The following is a 14,227-nucleotide window of genomic DNA, read 5'->3' on the forward strand; positions in this document are numbered from 1 at the left end:
GCTAGTATGATAAGTCTGCATGTTACTTCAACTTTTACGGTGAATAAATTTTGAAAATTTCATAAATTTTTGTCAGAAGAAAGATTGCTCTTATAAGGAATAAATAGCAATTCAATTTTTGTACAGGACGACAATAATTTAATTGTGTTCCAATGAAGGCTTCTTTACGGCTTTTCACACCAAAATACAGCTTACATAATTTTAAAACCATGATTTTTTTGTCATTTTAGAAGAAAAACACTTTTTCGTCAAAAGAAATTTCAACATGAAAATCGCAGCTCATATTGCTTTAAATATCTGATATAAAAGGATTCAAAACACACACGCCCATAAACTTGTTTTTCCCACTGGTCAGACGTGCTCGGAGCAGAATAGTGCCCACGTGGCGTGATAGTTGTAAAGCCCGGTTGTTGATTGGACTTTGTGACACTAGTCGTTAGATCGGACATTTAAGACACAACCTCGAATTGGTTTTTCACAAAGAAAATAGTCATGTATTTAGTAAAGTTAAAAACCATGATTAACTACATGTTCTTGCAGTCAAGGGTTTGGTGATTTGTGTATCTTTTTCGAAAATTAGCAAAACATAAAACAGTCAATCAGTGAAACAAGCAAACAAATGTACTAAGGAGTTTTTGATTTTTCGGTTAATCGTGTAATATTCGCACTCTTCTGTATCTTTTATCAACGTGGAAAAAAACCACACCAATCTTTCTGCAATCTATTTTAGAGGGCCTTTCTCGGAGACTTTCATCATGTTCTCCCGGCATGCCTGTACTCTAAAGCTTAGCATGATTAATGTTTGATATCTTCATCTAACCGGGTATCAGTCGGCATAAAACTATTGTGAGTCTGCAAGAACGTCACCATCTAGTCAGAGAAAACAATACGGGAAAAGGCCTGAGTAGTAACGAAAGTCTCATCAGTCCGTGGGGGCTTACCTAGGCACTACCTGCTGCCTTATCCATTTATATATTTACATTATAAAATATGTTCAAATCAAATCAAATACAATACCTAGCTAAATGTAATACATTAACAGTAAGAGTTTTGCGATTTTCCAGAAGTATTTACATGTATTAGAGTAAGTTTATTCTCACCGAGTTTGAGATAATACTTTGCATTTGATAAAACCAAAAGCACAGTCGTCTCATAATTTATCGTCTGCTTTACAAAAAACAAAGTTTGATATACACAAAGTCGATATCTTTATTTTAAAAATGATACAAGTTTTCACCTCCCTCTTGTACAACTTGTAGAATTACGCGGTATGCAGAAATTATGACGTAATACTCATAAAATTAAATCATATCATATCATAAAATATATCATAAAAGGTCGGAACCCCTCCCCCAGCTACTGTGCTATTACACCCCAGAATGTGCCAACAATAGGGAGGGGAGAAGTCTGGATGGCTCACCCAATCCTAGACAGTTTGGGGTGGAGGTATTACTTACTTTTTTGAGTTGTTAAAGGGTCAGTGTACATAGAGAATAACGATTTTTATATACTATGACTTTATAACTTATTGTAAGGTTTCGTTAAAGTTAACGATTTGGAGAGCTCTAGAATTTTGATTTAACGATCGTCTATCAGCTATGTATATGTAGTTGTTTTCACATACTTATTTGTTGCTAAACTCAGTATTACATGTATATGATGATTGCTATATTACTAATGTTTTCTGATCATGAACGGCAAGGCTGAATATTATTGATTACTTCATTTTTATTCTACAAATGTTCATTGAATTTCGATGTGAGGTGTTGAAATACATAATTTATAAACATGGACACAAAAACAAGTATATTCTATTGTTGATGAAAAAGTTCATACATAACATAATGTTTAACAACAAGCATTAAACGCCGTTCTCATAAAATATCAGCACCATCCGCTAGCTTCACTGTCATAATAGAAAAAAAATTGCACACCATTTAACAAGTGTACAGACGAGTTCACGTAGACATGCATGTAGATACATGTTAAACACAAACAATTTAAAGTATAACTTTCTCATGTAATTTTTTCCATTTCCTGGCAAAAACAAAGTGTTTATATTGATCTAGTTAACCACCAAATCCATTCTTTCTTGATATCATGTTTTTTTTTCACGAATGAAGGACTTCCAACAGATTCAAGAATCAAACACCAAAGAAAAATTTAGTCAAGTAAAATACATGATTGAAGAACCTTGAAAACATCGATATGGTACCAGTTCCATCTTTCTTTTTCCATTGAAGTTCTTTCAAAAGCTTCTACATTGGATAATACTTAGTTGCTTTTCCATGTGTAGTCAAGTCGTACTATGGGTGACAAGCATGTCCGAAAAAGAAAATGCGCGTCAGTGTGTCAAAGTTTATCGTCACATTTTTCGGAAATTGATTTGTTATTGTTTATGCTGGGAAAATGCTCCTCAGTGAATTCTGTGTCGACAACCCGGATTTCGTTATCATTGTCAAAGTTTGGGTCCTTTTTAAAAATAGCTAATAACTCTGAATCGAGTTCGTTTTTTGTACTACTGATGACGTCACTATGAGGCGACACGTTTCCATTGGACGTCGAAGGTTTTTTCACGGAATTGCGCGTGCGTGATATAAATGTTCGTGTTGTTCTAACACTTCCGGTCAAGTTTGTTGTATGACGATGCCAAACCTTTTTAAATTCTGCTTGTACCTGAAAAGTCAGCGTACATGAATATTCATTCTGCAAAAAAAGGCTATAGTTTTTATTTAAACTTAATATATTTTCACCATTTACACGGTATTATCAATCTAAAACTTACTTCAGCGTTCAGGAAACAAAACAACATGGCGAGGATGAACCCCTATTGACAAAAATAAACTCTAAATTAAATGATCATTGATTAGAAAAACGCATTAGTTTCATATACATTTTTTAGAAAACGTCACACTTCTTCCCCATACCCCCTCAAAAAATTACCTGAAACGAGTTAAAGAACAATTCGGAGAAAAACAGAATAAAAAAAGCCATGGAGGTCTCGTCTATATAGTCGAATGTTGTCATCACGTAGTTCAGAGAGAAGATGATGTTATATACGCCAAACAGCGGGATCAGGATGAGGATAGATTTAGCCAAACGTCTGCAAAACCAAGAAAAAGAGAACGGTAGTATACAGGTTTCTGATTTAACTGTATAGCTTTCGAGTAACAAAGATATAAAATAAAACATGTTTTCAAGAATCACCACTCAGATTTATTGTGGGTTAAAAAGATCTTTTTGGTCACGTTGTATATATATAATTATATTAACAGCGAAACTTATGTGGCAAAGAATGACAAAGAATTTGGTTCTGAACATTTCATTAATTTTTGAGAAATGAATGAATAGCAATCTTATAGATTCTAACGTACATATACTGTGTATCTATATTCTTAGGAAAACCAGTAAAGATATTACCCCAAAAAAAAAACAACCTTTCACCAATAAGTCATACATATTTTGAATCACTTTTGACACTAACTGTAAGGAACAGGGCCGTGGGAGACATATATATATATATATATATATATATATATATATATATATATATATATATATATATATATATATATATATATATATCAAAGCAGAACTATCACCTTGACATGACCATCATCACAACATATTTCCATCTGCTCTACCTATTTTAATGTTAAATTTGAACAATCTAGCACCGTTTTTTCCTATCTTCAGGTCCAACATGATTTCGTAATATCTGTTTTCTTCTCTCTTTGTGAACAGTTGCATATGGTGCATTACAACACAAAATATGGAGACGCAAAAAACGCATCGAAATACATGGACGGGACGGTGGCCTTGTCCACTCTGTTTGAGGTATCACAATTAATGGCCTTGTAATTAATGTGTAGTTTGATTCATTTACCTGAACGAAGGTTTAAATGATCATTGATTAGAAAAACACATAAGTTTCATATACATTTTTTAGAAAACGTCACACTTCTTTTTCTTTCAGAATCTATAAAATTTTGGTTTTCGTATATATCGTAGGACATAACTTACCTACGCCACAATACGACGCACGTGCGTAACGTATTAATCTGCTTGACGTTACGTTTAAATTTTGTACAAATTAACATCTTTTAACTAATTAGTGGGCCCTATTTTCTGATTTTAGTACTAAAAAATTGAATCATAAGGAATAAATCAAAGTTCTACCTATGTTATACGAGTAGAACATAACTTGGAACAGTTTACGCTTTTTTATAAACCGCTTCGCGGTTTATAAAGCCTAAACTATCACAAGTTATGTTATATCATGTAACATAGGTAGAAATTAAATTCATTCTTTAAATAACATGACATTTTTCTTCTTAAAAGGAAGAGCTCTGTGTAAATAGCAAGTTATTTAAATTATAAATTTTTGAATCAAAAATTCAAGGCTGATATAATTATACATGTATTATATTCATTTAATAAGAGTTTATAGTTAAAGTCACTTAATTAAATCAATGAAAAAACTGATGGTAAAATATGCTGACTCTCCAGTCTCCTTAAGGTCGTTTTGGCTAATGTTAATCTGAATTACATGTAAATGTATCAATCTAGTAAAAAACTGAAATTTAAAATTTTAGATTATGTGTCTTTTAAAATATAGAATTTTACCCTATTAAATAAGGTATTAAATGAAAAATTCAGTGTGAATTTTTTTTTTCTATAATTGCTAATGACTACAATACATGTATGTGTAGTGCTTATAATGTTATCAATTGTACATATTAGTTTCTGAACGTACGAGAATAATATCTACACAATATCTAGAGAAAGCGACACTTAAAGCTGATCATGTGACCGACAATATGACCAAAATTATGAAAAAAGAAATTTTAAAAAGCACATCATAAACATGCTTAAGAAAAGTACCATAAAAGAAATCAAAATGAGACGCCTGTAAAATAAAAATATGGAAAAATATCCAAGGGATATTTTTAATTTCTGATAATGGAAATCAAAGCGATTTATATTTACACAATATGATATCCAATTTAACCCTATTTAAGCAACGATTGTTACAATGATTATCAAAATGATGATATAAATATTTACATCATTTCAGCATTACCTCCCATCGGGTAAGTAAATTAATAAGAAAAAGCAATTACCTTCATTAAAAGATTCAACTAACTAAACATGTTTTAAAGCCAAACCCGCATATAAATAAATACATTCCTTCAAATAGTAGAGTATTTTTTGATCCGATTATTAATCAAGGATTGAAATTATAAAATGAATTCAAATCCGTGATATGGACAAAACTTTCAAATATAAAAAAAACATGTTTTAAATAAACTCTTTGTAAGCTCTTCCATTTACACGTACATAACATAGCTACTGGTCTATGACATTATTTTTTACAGTATAACCTCCATTTCTATTCACTATTATGAATAACTTTCAGATAAATATAAACCAAATTGATTTAAAAAAAAACTTTCTTTGTTGTTTCATGCGAGAAAAAACAATTGTGGCCATGCACATTAAAGAGAAAAAAACACCACATATTATAGGTTCATTTTATTAATTATGTAATCAATCCAATTGCAATATAACATCAATTACATGCAGTTGAACAATACAAGTAAAATTGGAAAAGACCAGACACACACTAATATACCGGTAGTAATAAGTAAAACTGAATGAAATGTGGAAACTCTTATATACTTACCTATACCGGAAGCTGTTTGTTTGATGCCCAGCTGATGCATGAAGTTTAGTATGTAAAACTCGAACAATGTTGGTGAAAATGATAACCTGAATCTACAAAACAATTGTTATTTTTTATGACTAAATAGAATGTTTAAATGAATATTTCAGTTAAAAACAATTTCAAAACAAGGTTTTAATATATATATATATATATATATATATATATATATATATATATATATATATATATATATATATATATATATCTGGGCATCAATTTTCGTGGATTAAATGAAAGTCACTGTTTCAAGAATACGTAAATTCGTGGTAAACTATTCTATCAAAACATTATGTTATTGAAAATTACTTCAATAAAGTTAAATTTCGCTGAACAACTAAATAAAAAAGTTCATGAAAATTGGTATTCAATAAATATATATTGCAGTATGTGGAAAAACCCTCGCTTCTCAAGAACAGAGTCTATCTTGTACATGAAATGAGATTTACCAAACAAATTTTACATAAATTTTGTGTAATTACGTACATTTAAACTTTACTGTGTCGGCGAATTTGAGTGGTGTAACAAGTGTTTGAGATTGACTGCGTAATGTTATGTTCTTCTATAATAAGTTCATCTCTACAGACTAACAGTATATACTAGTAATTTACCAATATATTACTGATTATAAACACAAACAAACAAAATTCTTACCACTTCTGTGATTTTGAATAGACTTTAAAGAATAAAATCCTACCAGTACTGTGATTATAAATGAACTTTTGGAACTTATTTTATCTCTTATGAATACTGTGAGTTTTAATTAATCATATACATGTACAATAAAATCTTATTAATACTGTGATCGTAAAGGAACAATACACTGTAAACTCTCACCGGTAGTATCATTTCAAATGGACCATGGACACTAAAAATGTAAGTAGGATATAGACACTATTATCTTACTAGTACTGTGATTTTTAACGGACCATAAACACTAAAATCTTACCAGTACTGTGATTATAAATGAATCATTTATACTAAAATCCTACCAGTACTGTTATTGTAAATGGACCATAGACACTAAAATCTTACCAGTACTGTGATTGTAAATGGACCATAAATGATGAACATGACAAGCTTGTTTTTGCTGATATTCCAACAACTGTAAAGCAAAAAAAAAACATATCTGTTGAAATGGTACATTATATTGTGATACGTTATAGATAATCATCTAGTGTACTGCTGAACACTCTTTTGTTAGGTGTGGAACCGCTGGTCATCAATAAGAATTTTTTCCTCAACAAAATATGTAAACAGATTGTAATTCATGCATTCAATTTAATCCACTAAATAAAGTCCCAGCGAACAAAAAAAGAGACCTTCTATGATTTTGCCCCATATTATTATAAGGGTTAAACGATTCAAGTATTACAACGTTCACATAAACTAAAATAATCCAATTTTTTTAATAGTAGTAGTACTTCGAAAGAATAACATCATGATGAAAGACATAAACAAAAAGGTAGGTCAGGATAGCATGACAAAAAGAAGTGGGGGATTTTGATTGTTTGACGTCATGTTTTATAACTATAGATTTTTACTCACAGTACGTTTGTAATGATTGTTTGACGTCCTGTTTCAAAACTAAAGATTTTTACTCACAGTTCGTTATACTTTAAAATGCGAACAAGCACCCATGGCAAGATGGAAGTCAGTGGAAATACTGGAAAAAATTAAAAATTTAAAGATATATCTGTAATATTATACGGATATATTTTCCATTTGTAATGCCACCCTTATAATAATTCTCCTTGATAATACAAAACGTTTCTTTCATTTTATTTGCACACAAAATAATGAAAATTTTGTTGCATTTTTTATTCTCTGATGTGGATTCAGAATAATTATCAGACAATATACGAGCAAATTGTAATGTATAGTAATCTTTTAATAGTTTTGGATTATTGTTTGCCCGTATTATCAACAAGCCCCCTGGTACTCCCTTCCAGTGAGTTCTCCCTGGTACCCCCTTCTAGTGAGTTAGACATATTTACGGTCTTGGAATTATTAGATGTTATTTTGCATTGTACGACTAGTATCTCCAATTTTATTGCCAAGTCGATATTTCTTTATACCTTCAATGTGAGTTAAATAAAAAACTATATAGATATAAACATAACCGTGATAACCATACTCACACCATCCCAGAAGCATGAACCATTTGATCCGGTTCTTCTCCATGAAAACGGAAACGGAAATGAGTATCTGTAGATAGAGGGCCTCCACAAAGATCCACATGTAGCTGGCGGCCAGGATGTAGTTATATAGGGTGAAGAACAGATGACACTCCCAGTGCTAAAAAACAATGGAAATCTAAGTAACACAAATTTTAAATTATTTTAGCAATCATTTCAGTCCTATAACAGGGTCTGTTTCAATGTAACAATGTAATAATGTAACATCAAGATAACACCTGTAATATTAAAATTAAAAGTTAAAAATGAAAAGACCATCATGAGAAATCTAAGGGTATTTCAGGACTGAAATGTGCTTACGATGACGTCATCTCTAAATCTAATGAAGCCGTTTTCATTTATCACGTCACCGGGGAAACCCACGAACTTCACTAGAAGTTTGTCTCTGATGAAAGTCATGGTGGCTCGCAAGATGAACGACACAAACAGGTTGATGTGGATGAAGTTGCGCGCACAGTGGAGTTTTCTATAACAAATTCTCAAAGATGTAGTGATATACTAATTGGTATTAAGACAAAAGGCCTATGGGCCACATCACATACCTGAACATCATTCTATTTCAAATTGTTTTATTATGAAACTCTTTAATTGTTAAACTCTCATATAGATTTGACCATACCTTAAACAATTCATAAAAATAAGCCTACTTGTTGAACATCATATATAAATATCTAAGATGCATCAACTGAGTAATCTTATTATCCTTAGCATCAACATAATAAAGATAAAAGAACTCTGAAATGAACTATAAATAGTTATAAAAAAGTAAAATAAGGTTACTGTCACTTTCATATGAGGATATGAATATATAAAAATGCTTACATAGTAATAAAACTAGGCGTTGCATTGTATTTCTTGAAAAGAATATCGTTATTTCTTTCCATGAACTTTATAATTTTTTTTAAAAAATAATGAAAATGAGAAACAAGAACGGCTTCAATTCTTGAATTTATGAATCAACTGTCACCCAAATTAAACAATTGCTTTACGGTTAAATTTCAGCAAGAAATTGCTAAAAAAAAAAACCGGTGAAGTTCAAGAAAAATTGGAAAATCTTAATTTCGAAACGAGAGCTTGTAGTTAAACTGATCCCGAACAAAATTAAAAAAGTAATCATATATCACTTTTTTGCACAACGTACGGGTTGTTTAGCTTTAAAATGGTTTTGTTTATTTATTGATCTTATATATTGCATTTCAATTACTCAGGATAAACTGTATTGTTTTTTTTTTAAATTTCAATTTCCAAAATAAATCTGATCAGGATCACTTGTTTTCAATCAGAATCGGTTTAAATTTGATAAAGTGCAATTTTTCTTAAAATTTTGTATTTTTAGTTTATTTTAATTTCTTTGTAATATCTCATTGATTGTTTAGTGATTTATATGACTGTTTGATATTCTGTGGGTTTTATCCATATAACAATTTAAATTTTCAGAATTGTTTTAATTTAAAGACATGACCGGACATCTTTTGGCATGTATTTATTCATAGTTATAATTCACATCAAATTATTTTTAAGCTCTAAAATACCATATTTGCATGAGTCAAATATTTTTTTTCCATTTCACTGAAAAATATAAAAGCATTATATAAGATAAATGAAAGTCGATACTGGTCTCTGTTTTGTGAAATTGCATTAAAGAAAAGATTCTTTATCGATCCATCAAATAAATTATTAGTGTGTCAAGGAACCTTAACCATTTGCCATTGATGTTGCATTCTAATCTGTTTTATAAACTATACTAAACATGAAAAGTCATCATAGTCTATACATGAATTCTACATTGTAAAAATATCGTTTATCTTTCCATAATCTTTGCGATCTTTGGTTCCTTTGTCTTTCCTAGTAAAGTGTTCATGAACCAAAACTTTGTTAGATCTAAGATCCACACTTTTGAAATTGGTTTCATTTAGTGAATTTCGATCCCGATTAAGTGTAAACATTTTAATTCATAATATCAATGGATACACTTATCACCAAACTATTTAAATATGATAAACGTATCACCAAATTTTCTTGGTTTGTTGAATTCGGAGACCTCTTTAAATTTTACAATTTAGAATCTACACTATAGTACACTTTAATCTCACAAATTGAAGCATTGAGTTCTTGAGAAGATTTTTAAACATATCCCTATATATATACCATCGGTTCAGGTGAGCACGAAATGATACAACCATCACGGAATGAAAAAGAAAAAAAAAGAACACATTCTTTATAGTGTTGATAAAATTAATTGGTAAAAAGTTGATAATTTTCCTTTATACATATTTTTTAAAAAAGAGTATTTACCAATAATGTGATTTGAATAGTTAAAATTGTTATATCCGTGGCTAGGACTTACTTGAAATGGACCATGATAGTTACGGCTATGACTAATGACCCGAGAGACAACCCATACCCAATGTTGCACATAAACTGAACAGATTCTGCATATTTCTGGAAATCAAAACAAAAAAAGAAACGATTGATAAGGTACATCGAATAATATTTTACATTCATCATGTAAAAACGCTTTAAAGATACAACTTTTGGTTGCAATATTCTAACAGAAATGATCATTTTATTTTATACAAACTTTGCTACTTATTTGGGTTTTTAGAACATTTACCTCATACAAAGGCGGAACTGAGAAATGTTTATTGCCTCCTGATCCTGCGCACTGGCTGAAGTTGGTCCAGGAGCTATGATTCGGATGTACAAACCAGGTGCCGTTCTCCATACACTGACGGGAGGCATTTTCTAGAGAAAACATGAAGTGTTCTGACCATGTCAATAAATCAATCGATTAAGGAAAAAATAATCAATCAACCGACTTATTAAGAATAAGATGGGGAATACCGGTATCCACTTCCTTGAAACCCAATCAAACCATAGAAACTATGATATGTAAAAAAGCAATTTATTTCCATGGAAAAAATCGCAAACGTTTTACACTGATCTAACCACTCTAAGCAGGAGTGACCGGAAGTGGACTTACGGGAGTAGTCCATATTCCTGATGTGGCTGGGACAAGGTCGAACGGCTAGCTGACCCGCGGGGGTAGGCGGCCAACACATGATGTTGTCCCAAATCCTCACACACTGGGATTCTGTCAGAGAAAAAAATCAGGTCGTAATTTTCGCTACGATTAAATACATAATAGAGAATTTACAATCATTTGCTAAATCTTGATTCTATTAGTATTAACTACAACTGATGTATATTTTGTTTATCACAAAATCATTAATTATACTATTTCGCACCTTAACCTTGCATATAGAGTCACAATATGATATTCTTGCTTGACAAAATGTACCACGTGAGTAAACTTTTTAATCCAGTTGTTTAACAATCCCATGTTTTCATAACTCGGAACTCAGTAAATGTGTTTCTCGTTAAAAAGAAGAACTTTCTAAGAAAAGAATTGTTTTATTTACTTTGAAAATTTTAAAAGTCATGTTCCACAAATATTACAGGAAATCGACCAAAGTACTATCATTACTTTGATTCATCCTAGGCAGAAATCCTAGTGCGTAATATGTTTGACAACATGCCATTTAGCGTTAAAAGTTTTATGTTAAAAATAGAGGAATACTATCCATCACATATTTAATCAGTATACTCGTTTCATATTATCTTTAGAAACGTTACAAATTTGATTTCGTTGTTTAGTTGATCCACAGTCATTTCTCCATTGAATTGATTGGTTCGTAAGACAACAGACATGAATGCACATCCTACAAACTCTGATTTTTACTAAATTCACAAATATAAATTCCCATGAATATTAAAGAAACTACAGCACGATGTCATTAGCCTATTATAAAACTGGTACTTGTTCTCTTTAACAAACACTACGCGTTGGTATTAAATACGCGGATGCGTGATTTACCAAGTTTTGATATTTTTTTACAATACGCGCGGGGGTATTTTACACGTTTTCAAGCCTACCGCGTAACTTGTGTAAATTTCCTCAACGCATAAATGACCACTTTTATTACAGTTTGTAATAGAATATAAGAATAACGGAGAATGGGGGGGGGACTATTTTTGTACTTTGTACAAGATACGCTACTTCAGTGAACTTCACTGACTCCACTCACACAATGACTAATGGATGTAATGTTCACCATTAACTTTTGACCCCGATGGTTAACCCCACTCGTTGCAAACTATTACAATGTAGCAGCAATGATAAAATAGCGGAGATGAAATGGCGTATATATTCTCTGATCAGTTCATCAGAAGTTATATGTCTTAAGTTAAGAGACGTTTGCTTTAGTGGGTGCTTATCGTCTCCAAAACATACTCTATGAGTAATATAGAAATGTGATTAAGAAACAAACGGCGCATATGACAAGAGTATTTATATCCTGTTGCCAGGAAATAGCAAGATAATTGTCTAGAAAAAAGAAATTTTTCTACACATCTTTTAGGTGATAAGTTTCAGTAATACAATGCAGTACCTACATGTATCTATCACATAACTTTCGGTTTAAGGTTGCAGTGTATGACACAATTTTTAAAATTCTTATCATTTTTAAACTTTTATTTTTCTTTTTGATCGTAACTGTCGTCTGTCTCGAAACGTCAACAAACCAAATAATGTTCATATGTGGTCCTCTCTCTCTCTCTCTCTCTCTCTCTCTCTCTCTCTCTCTCTCTGTACACTCACCGTTAAACGTTGACATATTCCTCTCTTCAGCAATAAGCCCTTCACACAACAACCTCTCCTGAATTAAGATTTTTTGTTGGTCCCTACTGGTTTTAATCGAATAGGGGCCAACATCCTGGAAAGAGTCAACAGCACTGGATCGACTTCTCATTGTTATATTTAATATAGTCCAACTACAAGCTACACTTGTAAAAGGCAAAAAATAGCAGTACACGCTATGTTTTCAAACTTTGAAAAGCTATTGATGAAAAATCATAAATGTTTTGGCCAGTCCGGCTATATGGTACACTTATAAGCACAAAATATAAGGTTCACTTTTATACATGTAGCACAAAACTGGAGACACGATTTGTAGGCGGTGGGTGCCAACAGTCGAGAAGCTATTATGGATAAAACGGAAGGTATATCATTAAACAGATAACACATTATATGGTACTACAGTACTAGCATTTGTCACACCATGGTCGCCTGAATTTTGATTCTTGGGCACCCATTCAATAATCACTGTATATGATTAGTACGTTCGAGGATGCACCAGAAGTCAAAAGGCGTTAACGAACTCCGTATCTTCGAAACATTATGTAGGGGAGGAGCATTTTGTGTTTTAATATAGGGTTATATGCTCAAATCAAATTGAGTTGCTGCTAAGAACAAGTGTATATATTTTACGATGTACAATATGTTATAAGAGAGAGAGAGAGAGAGAGAGAGAGAGAGAGAGAGAGAGAGAGAGAGAGAGAGAGAATTTCATTTATCAAGTACATTGTCACATCACACGTGTTCTTTTTTATTCACAAATAAACCGAGAGGTACATATTTTATGTCAAAAATACTCCGATTATTCCGAGTAGCGAGTTATCCCCAGTGATGTAATCGTATACAGTAGCATTCCTCAACACGATTCGATGTTTCCACTTGAAAGCAGTTGCGATACTTGTACTTTTTGCGTCTCTAAACATGTCAGTCTTTCACAAAAACATTAAGAGTTATAATGGAATTCTCGTAAGAAATCCTCATTTATTTCAACGGATCATTTCTTTAAAAAATATGAAACTGCAACAGCATTCGTGCATTTTTTTACATCCAACTCCGTGGATGTTATCCAGCATGAGACAGAGATTTTTTTATGATCAAACTCATACATTTTGCGATCTTTTGATATTCACACTTACTTTTATTTTAAGATTTCTAAGTATAATTTTTTAAAGGGCTGGGTGGTTTTAATCATTTTAAACTTACGTGTAATAAACCTCATTATGAAGAAGAGATCGGTATAGATATAAAGCATGATCCAGATACATGTATTTAAGTATAAAAATAAATTTCCGTTACTACCTTGAATATTATTTTAAGGCTAAAAATATAATTTTTAACATGCTAAGATAAATCTTATTGTTACTGGTACATTTAATTTGTTAACATGTAGTGTAGGAGTCTAAATACAGGGTACTAAATTATTTGAACATGTTACCTGGAAGTTATAGTAGTAGTAGTAGTAGTTTATTGGCGTATACATAACATACATTGCCATAGCATAAACTTAACAGTAATTACGTCGGATGGTAAGGTTATCCTTCTTATTGAAGCATTCGTCTCACTCCTGGTCGACATATATATTTGTACTTTGATGTGGCTCTGGGTTTA

The 14,227-nt window shown here is 31.5% G+C and overlaps 1 protein-coding gene across 1 annotated transcript; it reads right to left on the reverse strand.

Annotated features, from left to right (window-relative positions):
- Positions 1-1,708: 1,708 nt before the first annotated feature.
- Positions 1,709-12,875, reverse strand: LOC128162654 (secretin receptor-like). The gene is made up of 12 exons (XM_052825902.1): positions 12,584-12,875; positions 10,907-11,017; positions 10,538-10,668; positions 10,271-10,365; positions 8,224-8,389; positions 7,867-8,023; positions 7,331-7,391; positions 6,761-6,830; positions 5,687-5,778; positions 2,944-3,103; positions 2,786-2,827; positions 1,709-2,676 (listed from the first exon to the last, which is right to left on the reverse strand). Exons 1-12 carry the CDS (start codon positions 12,732-12,734, stop codon positions 2,353-2,355), a joined length of 1,560 nt encoding a protein of 519 aa, XP_052681862.1. The 5' UTR covers positions 12,735-12,875; the 3' UTR covers positions 1,709-2,352.
- Positions 12,876-14,227: the final 1,352 nt, after the last annotated feature.

The sequence above is a fragment of the Crassostrea angulata genome, chromosome 9 (assembly GCF_025612915.1).
Source record: "Crassostrea angulata isolate pt1a10 chromosome 9, ASM2561291v2, whole genome shotgun sequence".
Classification (NCBI taxonomy): domain Eukaryota; kingdom Metazoa; phylum Mollusca; class Bivalvia; order Ostreida; family Ostreidae; genus Magallana; species Magallana angulata.

Excerpts from the sequence above, each read along its gene's own strand:
- LOC128162654 (XM_052825902.1), bottom strand. The coding sequence starts at position 12,734 with ATGAGAAGTCGATCCAGTGCTGTTGACTCTTTCCAGGATGTTGGCCCC. Across the intron at positions 7,392-7,866 it reads GTTCATGCTTCTGGGATGGT|TATTTCCACTGACTTCCATC; the intron begins GTGAGTATGGTT and ends AATTTTTTCCAG. Across the intron at positions 5,779-6,760 it reads CATTTACAATCACAGTACTG|ATTCAGGTTATCATTTTCAC; the intron begins GTAAGATTTTAG and ends ATTGTTTTGTAG.